The 15,491-nt window shown below is 35.5% G+C and overlaps 1 protein-coding gene across 1 annotated transcript in view; it reads right to left on the bottom strand.

Annotated features, from left to right (window-relative positions):
* The window catches only part of CCDC102B (coiled-coil domain containing 102B), a 135,818-nt gene that overhangs the window by 113,251 nt on the left and 7,076 nt on the right, over nt 1-15,491 (bottom strand). Inside the window, exons 2-4 of the mRNA XM_061448883.1 lie at nt 11,323-11,943; nt 9,261-9,469; nt 4,828-4,936 (exon numbers count right to left, since the gene is read on the bottom strand). Coding sequence (XP_061304867.1) covers nt 4,828-4,936; nt 9,261-9,469; nt 11,323-11,931 — 927 coding nt within the window. The 5' untranslated portion in view covers nt 11,932-11,943. The remainder of the gene's footprint in view (nt 1-4,827; nt 4,937-9,260; nt 9,470-11,322; nt 11,944-15,491) is intronic.

Raw genomic sequence — 15,491 nt, 5'->3', positions numbered from 1 at the left:
AGTATAATGTAGAATCTCTTTGTAAATATTTCATCTTATTTAACTTTTAAGCAATCAGAGAAGCATGCCCTTTAGAAATGATAAAGATAGATATAAAATGTTGAGGAAGACTTGCAAAGAGTGTAAACAAGCATGTTTTACTGTGCATAAGATTGAGTATTCCAACACTTTCTAAACATTTTTTAAAACTTAGAGTCTTGCTCACTATTAATCTGTGTTTAAAAAAACTCAGGGCAACACACCAAGGATTCGCTCTGTCACATGAAGACTCCAAAGACATAACTACTCAGACTCGGACACACTTTTTGTGTCTTTCAGCCTGTAAGGTTAGTCAATTGATCTGTAAAGTAAGCTGAATCTGACAATATTGGATACCCCTTTAGAGGGACATTCAATCAGCAATGTCATTGATGTCAAAATGTTCATATTCTTCAGAGAACGTAAGGATTCCTAGTTTTTACAACAAAGATTACTTTAAAACCAAAAATATCTGATGTCACTCCTTTTATGTATTCAATGGTTTTACAGTCCTGCTCTTTGCCCTTCTGTGGATTCTTCTGCAAACGCAACAGTAATGCAAGTGTAAATCTGTACTAAGGAATTGATTCCCCTTTTTTAAGAATAACAAAGTGGTTTACCATTGTTAATATTATTTTTTTATAAGTGAAAAACAATGCATAAGAAATATTAATAGATTCAGTATCCCACTGAGAGCTACAAGCTCTTCTAGAAGTAGAACTGAAGCTTATTAATTAGACAGTGCATAAAAAGATGTTTGTGACAACTTAGAAATGTAGACATTTAAATCTTAGTTTAAAGGTGATTTTATGGGTTAATATTGTGGAACAAGCTCCTAAACAGATCTTTTCAAAAGCCAAAAACTTATCTAAAGATCTTTGATACTAGTAACATTGTTAGGCAACAGAAGAGATTCAGAACTTCTCTGCAGAGAAGGACTTGGGGGTGTTGGTCGATGACAAAATGAACATGAGCCGGTTTCAGTGTGCGCTTGCAGCCCAGAAAGCCAACCGTATCCTGGGCTGCATCAAAAGGAGTGTGACCAGCAGGTCGAAGGAGGTGATCCTGCCCCTCTGCTCTCTGCTCTGTGAGGTGAGACCTCACTTGGAGTCTTGTGCGCAGTTCTGGTGTCCTCAACATCAAAAGGACATGGAACTGTTGGAACAAGTCCAGAGGAGGGCCATGAGGATGATCAGGGGATTGGAGCACCTCCTGTATGAAGACAGGCTGAGAAAGCTGGGGCTGTTCAGCCTGGAGAAGAGAAGGCTGTGTGGAGACCTCATAGCAGCCTTCCAGTATCTGAAGGGGGCCTGTAGGGATGCTGGGGAAGGACTCTTCATTAGGGACTGTAGTGACAGGACAAGGGGTAATGGGTTCAAACTTAAACGGGAAGTTTAGATTAGATATAAGGAGGAAATTCTCTCCTGTTAGAGTGGTGAGGCACTGGAATGGGCTGCCCAGGGAGGCTGTGAATGCTCTATCCCTGGCAGTGTTCAAGACCAGGCTGGACGGAGCCTTGGGTGAGATGGTTTAGTGTGAGGTGTCCCTGCCCATGGCAAGGGTGTTGGAACTGGATGATCTTAAGGTCCTTTCCAACCCTTACAATTCTATGATTCTATGAAATTCATGATAATTTGTAAGATAAGCTCCAGATAGTACAAAACATTTCTCATGCAATAAACACACAGTGTAAGGAAGTGACACACCACTTCGATTCCTCCTTTCTCCCTGGAAAAATAAAAGACACAAAGTCTTAAGTCACTCACTTGCTAAAGAAAGCCAAGACATAATTTTCACCATCTAGTCAGCCAAGTAAGGTAGAATTAAGGAAAGGCTAAAGAAAGCTACATGAATGAGGAGTTCTGTGTGTCCTTAGAGAAACAAACAAAATTGTGTGCATTAAAAACAGGTGATGTTTGACTGCTTGTCATAAAGAAACAGAGTGCTGTCAAACATCAATCAATATTTGAACAATAAGCTTCTTAGTGTTATTCTTAACTTTTTATTTTACTATTTAATGGAAGAACAGAATTTTTATAACAGAAAAAGAAATTGTCAATTTCAACACTAAGTGCAACTTCCAGCTGTATATGTTAAAATGGTCTAATTTATGACCCCAAGCAGGACAAGTTCAATGGTAGTGTCACACAAAATTACATATAACACTCGTAGCTACTACAAACATAAAATGCCACTTTCCTACTTTTTTTTAGTTAATACATTATAAACTTATCTACATTTTGTGAAATTATCTAGAATGCTTAAGTTTTTAATAATATGATCATCAATGTCACTGAGACTTTCCATATTCAGTTTGTTTGAGATGCATGAATACTCTTTTAACAAAAATCTTTTAACAGAAAGAGCACTAATACTTAAATCTAGGTGGCTGCAAAGCTTTTAACATTACATAAAATCTCTCAGACTTCCAAAAGGCTAGCAGAGCTAACCATCCCTAAAAAATGGCTGAATTTTCACTGTCGCTGTCACTTGCAAACCAAGCATTTTTTCCACATTCACAGTGGGACAGTCAGGATCCACCAAAGGAAAGAGCAGACTAATTTATGCATGGCTGAACCCAAAGCTCTTAGTCAAGGATGTGAAAATACTCCAGAGGTAATGATTAATCTATTATTAAACTAAAAATTCCATTGTGATTTAGTACTGCAAGTGTGTATACAAATCATATTCCGTGCTTAGCCTAGCATATCTGGATTTTCCTTTATTTCACTTGCAAATATTTGACTGTCAAAAACCTTGTATTGTGCTCCAGCTTCCGACAGTAATATATAGTGACATTCACAGATGCATCACCTACAGACAACATTTGGGTTTGTTTCAATAAAGGAAGAATTTTCACTTAGAAAGAAATGCACAAATGCAAGTTATTTCATTCACACTAGTCAGATTCATCAAGACTGATGTTTTCCTGTAATTTCAAAACTAGGCGTATACCTTATAAATTTCATAAGGTAAACAGGATGCTCAAAATATCACCTCCTGTTAACAATTAAGGCAATTCAACATGTTCCCAAGAAAAAAGAAACAGTGCATATACATGTGTATGTTCATGCACATATACAAAAATTGGTATCCGTCAGTCTCCAACCAGTCCTCAGTAAGTTTTTACTTGTTGTTCTATTCCTGCTGACAGTGACATAAAACATAAAGACTAAATTTCTTAAATTAATTAACTAAATCTAGACTTCCTCTGCTGTGCAGAAGCATGTCAAGCTAAAACCCTGCTTAATGAGCAAGCAGAAAATAAAGAACTAATATCTGAAGGAACTCAAATATGACAGATAGATGTTAATTTGTTTCTGTGGCTGTTCATCTACGAAGGAAATTCCATTCACGGATATGTTAGCATGTAACTAGAACTTGGAATTTAGTAGACTGCCTGCAATATTTTCCAAAATGTGAAAAGAAAGCTAATTAATATTCCTATATAATGAGATGTTAAACTTATAGGAAATTTTAAATTCTATATTTAGTTATATAGACACACATTTTGAGTTTTGTTGGATCTAAATGGTCCTCAACCCATTGTTTTGGAAGATTAGTCCTGAAAGCTGCATCACGAATATTCTTCTACTGATGAACTTGGATTGAAATAAAGAGTTCTTTTCCCAATAACCATTCCTACATAACCAGGTAATGTTCCTAAATTACTTTTTTGATGTCCTTTATAAAAGTACATTGCCATCTGTCATCAGAACTCCACCAAGAATTCTCTGCTAAGCTAACTCAGTCTCCTGACACATTTACCTATTATCCTGTGTATTAGGACAAATCATTCCTGTGTGGTTCAGATTCTCTTACCTCTGGAGACCCTGCAAAGATCCTGTTAATCTCTTTGCCTTCCCTGAGCCTGCCCAGCCTTCTCACTTCCTCCTGCAGCTCAAAAGGGGCAACACATTTCCTCCACCAGTGTATACCTCTTGTAGGCATTGACATTCTTTCCCTGCCTCTGCCTCAAGAGAAGGTATCAGGCACTGCCTGCAGCCCAGTGCCTGGGGACCTGCATTCTCCCTCAGCAACTCTGAGCTGAGTGAGGTCTCTACTGTGCCACCAGCAGCCTCAGCTAGTGCTGGGTACCGTGTGCCAGGGTGTGCCACTACTATTGCTGATGTGTTTCATGCCGCCATCAGCACATTGCCAGCCCCCTCTCACATGCAAACTAATGGACAAGCTACTGCTCACCATAGACAAGTTCCACCTGAATGGGCACTTGGTTCCTCCTAAACAGGAGTTACCTCTCTTGGTCACAGCCTAGATCTCAGGATGACCCCAACACCTCTGAGGATGCCACCTTCCTCTTTGCTAGGTTTCCAATCCCACCATACCCATTTGGTAGCCCAATGGCAATGCCCTTATGGTGATGGTATTTCCCCACACACCCCTTTGCCCCACGTTAGATCCTTCTGCCTGAACACAAGCCCAGAAGGACTCTGACCATGGCTCATCAGGACCACCACCATCCTTACCACACATGGAGGGGCAGCAACACCTGCCTCCTCCAGCCAGTCCCTTCCTGCAAGACTATAGAGCCACCCTAGTACTGCTCTTGCAGCTCCCCAGCACCAGTGTTGACATGGCAGCACAGAGTGGCTGCCCCAGGGCTGGGCTTGCCCATATACTCACTGCAGGTCCCTTATTGCCAGGCTATATGGATAAATAATTAATAAATGGTTGATTTATCACATTCATAAACTCTAGATAAGGTTTTACTCTTAGTTACAACACAGGAGATGAGAAGTCTCAATTTTGTTTCTTACTCAATGTGATAACCATGTACTGCTAACATACCTGTCTCAGGCTTTCCAGATTGGTTTGACGCAGTTCTTCATATTTCCATTTCCAAAGATATAACTCATTTTCTATTTTTTCCATTTCTTTTTCCAGAAATGCATTCATTCTGAAAAAGCATTTTACAAGTCAGCATTGCATCTTTTTGAGGTTGACAACAAATTACTTTGCACAGATTGAGTTATATTTTGCTGCCTTTGTCAGCTGTATATCTTTTTTTTTTAATAAAAACCTGTATTATCATCATATTGTTACAGCAGATTTACAAAAAATATTAGCTAAAGAGAACAAAGAATCCCAGCAGTATAGAATTAAAATTTAAAAACAACATTTGGGGATAAGCTGAAGAAAATTTGGAAACACCTTTCAGTTAGTGATTCAGATCACCTAATACATCATGATTTAGTGAAAATCCTCAGAGAAAAGGTTCGGTATCAATTCTATTTGGGTACACGCAGAATGTTATTTTAAACACACACATTGGGGGGAATATATATTCTATGTAGACAGTACTGAAACTGAAGATGATCTAATTTACACGTTAAAAAGTATTACAATGTGTATAAACCATGTTTCAAAAGATAATTACTCTTGAAAGAAAATGCTAGAAGAATTTTAGGAAAATTTATCGTATAGCTGAGGCACTACACCCTCATTCAGCTTTTTCTCTGGTATGTTATTTGAGCATGAAGTCCATTACTACATTAAGAAAATTATTTAGGATAAACAATTCACAAGGAATGAATGATGATTCCTCGGAGAAAAGTACTGGATTACTGAAACAATGAACTTTGATACTTACCCTTCTAATCAATTAAAATAGTTTCAATCATTCAGGAAATAATGAAAAAAATATGAAGCAGCAGAGGCACTTCAGATGTTCTTGTCTTTGAGCACAATTAAGAATTCATTTCTGTGTTCACAGCAAACACTATTAGCCAAGTTCCAAAGACAAGAAGGAACTTCTCTTAATTTCACTTTATAGAATTTCTTAATAATTTCATTTTATATTTGTGTAGTGCATATGTTTCGTTTTGCAATTTGGCAACAAAGTAGAATTTGGAACATAATTAAAGGTGAAAGAGAAAAATCTTAATTACAAATAATAGATTTCAAGTTATATTTCTAATATTCTTATAAAATAATATCACAGTTAAAAATTCTGGAATGTTCCATTGGTGATAAACATCAATATGGGAACAAAGTCAGGGTATATATATTATTATATAATATAATATAATATAATATAATATAATATAATATAATATATATTATATATTTTCTAATATATTGTAAAAGAAAAAAATGTTGACAATCCTGGCAACTTAAGAAACTGCCGTAAGCCACAGTAGTTATTTTCTATTCTGAGGCTAATGGGATTTATCAACCTTTTTTACTAAAGATATTATTGCCAGGCAGAATCTGTGAAGCATCTTACCATTACTTAAACAAAAGATCAAGATCAGAGCATATTTAACGGATCTTCTAGCCACCTATTTTAACTCCTTCTTATCTTATTAAATTACAGAATTACACAGAATGGTTGAGGTTGAAAGGGACTTCTGGAGGTCATCTGGTCTAAACTCCCCTGCTCAGGAAGGGTCATCTAGAATTGGTTGCTCAGGACCACATCCAGATGGCTTTTGTAATGTCTCCAACAATGCAGACTCAGCATCCTCTCTAGATAACCTGCACCAAGTCATCATAACAGATAAAAAGTGTTTATTGATGCTCAGGAAGCACCTTTTGTGTCCATTGGCTAAGCCTACACATGCAGCACTAAGCAATTCCTCTTTGATACTGTCAAACACTGGTGCAGTTGGTAGGTTTTGGTTTTAAAGCAAAGAAATACTTCAAAGTTCAAAAGGGACAAATTAATATTTTGAAACTACAAGACATTAAGATGAGAACATTGATCCAAAAGAGGACTAAAGATAACTATTTTAGGAAAATGATTCTTTAAAATGCTGAGCAACTAGTAAGGTCAATGGAACCTCAAATGTGTATTTGATATGAGCCGTGTGCTTAGTAGAAGATTTTGATGTGTGATTTTACCTAACCCTGAAGTTCTTTGATAGCCAAAACATAAGCTTTGAAGTTTTTTTGTTGTTTTGGGTTTTTTTGTACTCCTTTCTTTTGCAAAGCCTGATCTATGGCTTAAGGATAATATTGGCATTACCAAAGACAGCTCTAAACAGGATGCATGAAGCAGAGGTCCTCTCAGGATGAAGAAACAAAACATCTCATGGAGACATTAGTCAGGTAACTAGGGGCAAGTCTAAACACTGGATCTGCATGAGCTAACATGATTCTGGAAAGAATGTGGCCACAGTTTGGGAGTACTGCATGTAAACCAGAGAACTGTGCTGTATGAGTAAGATCATACTGACTGCCAAGGTAACCTTTGGCCTTAGGGTTCAAGCTGTCAATGATCCAAGTTTGCTTTTGATGCAGCACAGCTGTGTGTCCTTGGCTCAAGTTTGCTGGGAAAATTGCTAAGTTGCAAGGAAGAAGCTGTGAGAAAGTACTTAAGTTTTAGCCATGCAAGATAAGTAAAAAATGCAAACAGGGGTGAGATAGTGATCATTAGCAGCTCCAGGATACAGAAGCAGAAATGCTGACATGAGCAAGTCTAAAACCTAAGAGGAAAACCTAGGAATCTGAGGATGGAAACTCAGCAAAATCAACTGAATCCACCAAGGAGTGGAGACCAACCTGAGCTGGCAGATGACAGCCTGCCCAACAAAGACTCATAAGTCTTGAGACCCAAAGTCTCAAGAGACTGGTGACTATGTTAATACTTATCCTAGTAACATTATTCCCAGCTATTTATTGTGTGCATTGCCAAAAAATAATTGCTTCATACTTTTAAGTTGCATATATTCTGCTTACAGAACATCTTTGTGCACAGGAGGCATTACCCAAAGTGACCTAGAGAGGGAGCTGTTATACCAATGCCCTCTGTTATGCAGGAGTTAGGAGTTGGCACTGGTGTAGATGTGCCCCAGTTCTTACCATGTGCCAGTAAATTTATTACCATGTACCACAGTCAGTATGTATCTAGGCATAAATGGCAAAATCTATTGAAGGGATTAAAAAATAACAGTTGAGAAAATATCCCCTTTCTAAAATTAAAGATTTATATATGCATGGATGTATACTGAGACTGCTGTTGAAAAATTAAGTACCTAGGACCCTAAATACTTCAACTAGAAGAAAATGGGTATGTGAGGCATCAGTCTCTTAACTCACATATAAAAATACCATGACAAGCTGGAAAATTTAGGGATTTTGGGAGTTTTGTTTCCATAAAAATCTAAATCCTTTTTAATGAGATAGAACATACTTCTGGTGATCTGCTGCAATATGCTATTATTGTGTGTTTTCTACAGCTATCTAATTCCTATAACAGAACACAGTAAACCCTAGTTAGGAATGTAGCAGATTTTAAAAATATTTTTGTTTGTTTACTCAGACTTGTACTATCTACAGGACAGTTGTGTGGAAAAAAAACCCAACCTGACAGGAAGGAAATTCTTTATCAGAGTTTCCCATGACAGACTCTCAGAAATAAAACTCTGGAACATATTTGCAAAAGAGGGAATGTTTTCTTTTTTCATTTTCTGTTTAACTTCAGCTGATTTTGAAGTTACTGTTGCATAGTGCCTGAAGTCTCCTACTACATCCATCATACTTCATATAGCGCATGTTTCCTTGGAAAGCCTTTTTTGGTGTGATTCAGTCTTCCTCAATACTGATCACCTGTACAAAATGTCATGGAATTTCTACCAACAGAGACTCACATTCTAGCAGGTAGTGCCCAATCAACATATAATCTCTTTACTTCATCAAAATGAACATTTAGTATTTATGTGAAGTAAACTTGATAGATACAATAAGCATGCAATGTGTGTTATTCTATCTCTGTTACCTGTTTTTGACATAGACCATACTACAAGTGAAGAGTTAAGATTAACAGAATTTTGCAGCTGTATTTTGCAGCTGTACTTTTAATTCAAAACCACTTTAGTTAGTTTGCAGTTGGACTCTTCCAAAGTCTGATGGCAGAGTATATGAAAATTTGTTGTTACGCACAAAAGACTCCAATAACTAAGCATAATATACATTAGATATCACTGTATTGATACCAAATTTCTAGTAAGTATATATTTTTTATTAAATTCTTATTCTTAAAAGTTCTGTATGGAATACTTCTTATTTAAGCAACAGAAAATCTAAGAAAATCCATAAACACATTATGGTGGATTTTCTTTCTAAATTATTATCAAAGTCATGTAAATAACAGTTAATAAGGCTTAGAAATGGAAAAGATGAACTATGAATGAAAGTATCGCCATATCTATTTTAGAAAGTGTCTTTTAAACCTTTATTTTTAATAGAATTCCCCCAAGTAGGATTTATTTTGCACTTACTCTCTTTCCTTCTGCAAGATTTTCTGTGTTTCAGCCAACTGCAAATGCAAGACTGAAACATGTATTAAATCATTCTCTGTTGTCTCAGTTGTACTGTCCAAACTTTTTTTATGTTCCTCCAAATAGGTGCTGGGAACAACATTGGGAAAGGAATCGGGAGGCTTTGGAGAGATTTTTTGATTGTGATTACTTTGGTCTTTGAATACATCCTGAGAAAACAAAAATATGACATCTGAGAAAAACATAAATGAACGGAAAAGACTTGCATAATTTCTGCAGGGACTACCAAGACTTTTCTAGACATTTAAGTCATGTAGGAGAAAAAGGAAATAAGTAACATGCTATACAGTTGCATATGGATAGAATGTGCAAAAAAAGTCAATGTAGTTGGATCATTTTCACTTTGTGATTCTCTCTTACAGCTTCTGTAATGACAAGCTTCATTCAAAATAATTCTAATGCATCTTTACTAAAGAAATTAATTCCAATTATCGTTAATTAGCTATAACTATGTTGAAGACAGAATCATGGAACTAACAAAATCAGGAATGCAATTTATGCATACAAATAATATACTGAGAAACTCTATGTAAGGACTCTTATACTTTCAGTGGAAATCATATCGAAGCAGCTGACAGACTTATACAAGTTTCACAGGAGGAGCAAAGTTACCTGCATAACATAGCAATTGGATCCCATTCAGAAACTAAAAGCACTAGAATACTTATTTTGAAGGCATACATGCTTTGAATACAAAACATAAGCAAAGATAAAAACAATTAGGAAACAAACTTTAAAAAGTAAAATACATATTTATCTATCAGGAAGACTGAACGTCTCTTAAAAACAGTAGTATACTTTTAAAAAGTATTTAAATTTTATCACTTCTGCTGAAATTTTTAAAGCTTTAGTAGATTACCACCAGTGCTATTTCATATCACTCTGTTTTCCTGAAGTTTTAGAAGAATGTCTGCAATCTACATCAGAAAATATTAGAAACTGCTGAAAAGATAAGACTGTTTCCCATTCATATATGTTTCAGTTTTCAAGTAGCGCCTTATTTTATGCTAAGCAGGAAGTGTAACAGTTAAAATGTATTTTGTGTCATTTCCTTCCAGGAATCCTGTTATGGCACGTTTATCTGCCCAAAAATATGAAATTCATGCTTTTTTTTTTTTTTTTGCCAAATTTCTTCTCATTAACAACACCATGGTGTGGCTTGTGGGTTGTTTTTTTTTTTTTCAGAATTCAAAAGAATATAATGTAATTTATGTGCATTACAGAGTGAGTGAAAATTCTGAAAATAATACATTCAGGCCTAAGATCTTGAAAGTTTCCATTGAACTGAAGTAAAAAAATTCATATTTCTTACTACAATGACTGCTATCAGTCAGAAAAATAACAAATATATTTTTTACATAGCGCTTTCTATGAGGACTATGCAATTCATGCCAAGGCAAAGAATTAAAACTGGTATAACATGAACAAATAGTTCCATTTTGTTGAATGTAGCTCTTTCTTTTGTATAGAACTTGGAGCTGTAATTAAACCATGCCCATACTTGATTGTTTAATTCTGCATAACAACTTAATTGCTCTCCTTGCCAAGCAAAAAATCTTGTGAATTTGCAGAAGGATTTGCCTCACCTCTTCCCACATTTTAGAAGTTGCATTAAAGACGAATTAAATTATTTTATTTTAGAATCCAAGAACCTACATTGATTTTTTTTTGGAGGTAAAAATAAAGGTAAACCACAAAACATGGAAAATAAAGATAACAGAGGTAATGTTATCTTAAAACATGAGAGTCAGAACAAGTTATTGGATATAACAGTCTACCCCTGTTACCTAAATGTTTAGCCATAGTTGAAAGGTATGAATTGTTTTCTGTACTTCTCTATATTAGGAATATTAGAAATAATAGACAGGTGAAAAAAAAGTGGTTTTGCTGTTCAAGGGTTCAGGTAATGTTTTGGGAAAATCCTTGAAAACTCCTAGAAAATTTCTGTGTACTCTATAATCTCTTGCTTTTTCAAGACCTAAACCAATTCCCCATTCTTTACCTTCTTTGTGTCTTCTGTTCCAGGAATCTTTTTAATTTTGCTCAGTTCATTCACAGGTTCTCGTTCCAGAAATGTTAGCTGGTTTAGGTCTTTTTTAATATACGATATTTCTGAGCAACTGAATTCCGTTTTCCAAGCAGTTGCATCTTCCGAGTTTTTCTTCTCACTTACTAAAACTTGATTTATTTTTCTAAGCATACTCAGTTCTTTTATAACATTGTCTAATTTGATTCCCAATTTTCTTGCTTCCTCTTGGGCTTTATTTCTTTCTCCTCTAACTTTGCTCCATCTCTCCCTCCAGTTAGCAGTACAATCTGACCACCAGCGCATGGTCTTCTCCATTTGGGCAGCTCTGGCTTTGACTTCTTCCAGTTCCTGAATTTTTACTGCTTCAGAAATTTCCCAGTCACTGCTGTAATTCTTATGCATGTATGGATAATAAGATGAATATGGGTAGAAACTTTGAGACAGCAGATTTGAATTACACAAATAGCCATCTGGTTGGCAACCTCCAGCCAATTCATAAGGTTGTCTTGGTTGGGTCTCAAAAACCTGCATTTCTTCCATTAGTTTCTGAAGCAAGCCTAAATTAGTGTTTTGATTAATCATCTAATTTCACTCCTAAAAAAAAGACAAAGACAAATAATTTATCTTCCCTCAATTAAATTATATGAATAACCTTAAACAGTAGTTTATTTTACTGCTAATAATGAGATAATAATGCTTAGAAGTATGCTTCATCAACAAGAAATAGCTATTAAAACATATTTTATGTAATATTTTCTGAGTACAGTATAAACAAACATACCTATTATTTGATGAGGAATTGCTAGCAAAAGAACTGCCATTAAATAATTATAGTGCTCTCAAAAATTTTTGAGTCTAGACAAACCAGGCAAAAGCATCTTCCTTCAAGATTAAATTAATATATATTTTAAATGTCTAGTAAGAGAGAAGTATCTGTATAAACTACAACCACAGATTCACTTGCTTTCTTTCCCAAACTGTGGAACTTCATAGTAAGCAAAACTTACCTCATAATTTGCTTACTTAAGGGGAGGAAAAAAAAAAAAAAATCATAAACCCCCTGACCTTTGGATTTTCTTTGTTTCATGAGGAAAAAAAAAAACCAACACATTTTTACTGGGGACTTTATTTTGCTGTATACATTCTCGATGTTCCCCAGGAACTATATTATTCTAATATTCTTGAAAAGGTAGTACTATCCTACTGTACTATATAGTGTCACTCATGATGACATGACTCTGCAAATAATTCTTGCTGCATTTATTTTCACTATGTATCTACTATTACTTATTTGGCCCAGAAGTAAATCAATGCCTCAGAAATTGCTTTTCCACCTCAGAGCTGAGAAAATGCTGTTGTGGGAAGTCTGTAGAGACTAGTCACTCTTATCTCCTTGTTTCCTAAAAAGAACCAAAACCCCCAAAAGACTAGAAATGTTGCTGTATCAGTAGAAGACTACATATTTTAGGTTAAAAAAAAAAAAATTAAAAATATGTTCTTACATTCCCACATCCATCTGTAAAAAAATCATGTTAATGTTAGTGTTAAAACCTGTGTTTGAAATGTAGAAGGCCAATGCAGAAAACAAAATTCTGAAGGGTAGTCTTGGCATTATGATTCAGTCATGTTTCATTTCAGCTGAATAGAAGTTTTTACATGTTTTTTTTTCCTGTTTCCTAGCTGTTTTCAACTATTCTGTGTTTTCCAGGACATTTATTTGCCATTTGTTAGACTCTTACACAGAACTACTGTAGTCAAGTATGGATATGAGAGCAGGAAAAAGACAGTAAAGGACTCCCTTCATGATCACTGGTGTTTCACCACCAACCCCCTTCTCATTGCCTGACCTACTTCCAGAATTCCAATTTGAATAAAATTTATCCAAAATACTAAGATATGGTCACCCAGAATTTTGTATGAGGTAAAATAGAGTCAAAATAACACAATATTTAAATTTCACAATAAGTTGTTAATTTAACTTCTGGTTTGTGATATTGCCTTTTGTTTCCTACAGATTTAATTAAAGCAAAGCAAAACCAAGCCACTGTAAACTTTAATTATATAATGCAATAGTTGAGGTTTTGGGGGGTTTAAATTGTACAATAACTTTTTCTCACATTTTTTGCTTCTGTCCCAGACTAGTAGATGCCTGCAGAGACATTCATTACTATGTTCAGTAGGTTTTATAAATGGATTTTGCTAGCAGCTTTGCATATTCACTGAAAGATGGCAGAACTTGGGGAGTGTGCAGTTTACAAATCTTAAAAGTTGGAGAAATAAGAATTGAAATAATTTTCTTTGTCTAAAACTTCAAAGGACCTGAGAAGAAAACAAAAATCTTCATGAATTGGAATCACCTGTTGCTGTGGTTTCATTACTGATTTGAGGTAATTTTACTGCAAACTGCTGCCAAAAAAGGTGGTTTTATTCACTGGCCATGAACTCTTGGCCCCCCACAACTGTGTGGCTCTAGTGGTCTTGAGGCTGGAACACCACTAATCAGATCAAACTTAAAGCTGTTATATTTGAGGTAGGCTTGTACAGTAGCCTAGTAGGCTTCAAATCATTTTTTGATATGCTGACCTTTGCCTGGACTTTTCATCATGGATACGTGATCCTAACTCTGCACCTAAAATTCAAAAAAACTGAGAATTAAAATAAATTGCTTGTCCTCAGGAAATATTAGTATTGTCTCGGCCCACCGTAGTAAAGGAGATATTTGAATGTGTCTTAAATTCAGAAAATCTACTCAGAACAGCTTTTTTATGAATCCCCTATAATACTGCAAGAGGTAGAATGATATCTTACCAGTCAAGAGTTTGGGAACAAAACAAAGTATACATGTAGTATACAAGATTATATTTAAAATGCTGTGTTTGACTTTTGTGAGAATACTGTATGCAACTGAAAAAAGAGAATGCATTTCAGTGAAGACTAGAGCAGACTTCCTCTCCCATGGAGAAAAGGCTTGTGTGGTTTTGCCTACAAACTTCCTTTCTTGGCAAAAAACTATGATGTATCATGCTGATCCATTATGGTGACCCTCGCTGTCAGGTAAGTGAGCCACTAAGACCACAGGTGACAAAAGCAAATGAACTGCCACACATCACTGTAATGGCATTTCCAAACTTCTTTTTTACTATTATTATGCATAAAAATACTAGAATGTCTAGACTTGGACATTTTAATGTAAAGTTTAAGTTTCTGCAGGTATTTTTCACAAGTATTTTCATTTTATCAGAAGAGTAATAGCTTCCCGTGAGTGTTAAAACACAAGGCTAGTAGAATTAATGGTGGATATTCTTATGCAGTTAGTTTAATACCAGATACATACGTCTATACCTATGTCTGAAGAGCAAATCTGTTGCTAGAGTTGTAGAGCAACTGATTAAAATAAGCAACAGGCATTCCACTTTAGCTTGTTCTTGCATCTGTTTTAAAAGAAATAGACTAAAATATTATTCTTGAAAAAAGCTGCAAAAATAATAAAAATGTATTGACTATTATGAAAGTGCCTCCAATTGTCAGAATCTCACAGTTCCAGAGGGATGCTTATTGAGGTATTATTCAAATTCTGTTGGATGAAATTGGCATAAAAAAATGAATTAATTTGATACTGAAACCCTAGCAAATAATTTGACAGTATTAGAAGAAACTGAGGCTAGGGGAACCGTAATGACCTGCCAAATGTTTTTTGGAAAAGTAAAGAGGAGGAAAAAAGAGTAAAGTAAAAATATTTTTATAATAAACATGCAGCTCATGCTAAAACCTGATATATCCTGGGAGCAGTGCCATCAGGTCAAAGCAAGAGCAACACATACATAGGACACAAGGAACAGGAAAAGAAAAGGGATGCTATCACCTGCAGCCAGCATCTCCTGCATCTTTGCAAAGTAACTGCCTAGCAGTTTATTCAGAATCTGTGAACTCTTGGAAATGGTCTAAACCAGACTTCTGAGCTTAAAAATAGAAATACGTCAGCTTACACCTAAAGTTTTTGAAGCAGATGCAACAGCAGCCAGACTGATGAGGACTTTATGTTTGCCAGTGTGGTATAAGGGGCATCCATACGTGATGGGGGAGGAAGAATAAGCACTCTCATCAACATCTTAGCATTTTGCTCATATATAAGTTATGTATTA

The sequence above is a fragment of the Pezoporus flaviventris genome, unplaced genomic scaffold (genome assembly GCF_033815535.1).
Source record: "Pezoporus flaviventris isolate CSIRO_AGI_PZ_B2104156 unplaced genomic scaffold, CSIRO_AGI_Pfla_v1 ptg000007l, whole genome shotgun sequence".
Taxonomy (NCBI): domain Eukaryota; kingdom Metazoa; phylum Chordata; class Aves; order Psittaciformes; family Psittacidae; genus Pezoporus; species Pezoporus flaviventris.
This window is presented reverse-complemented; position numbering and strand designations above follow the sequence as displayed.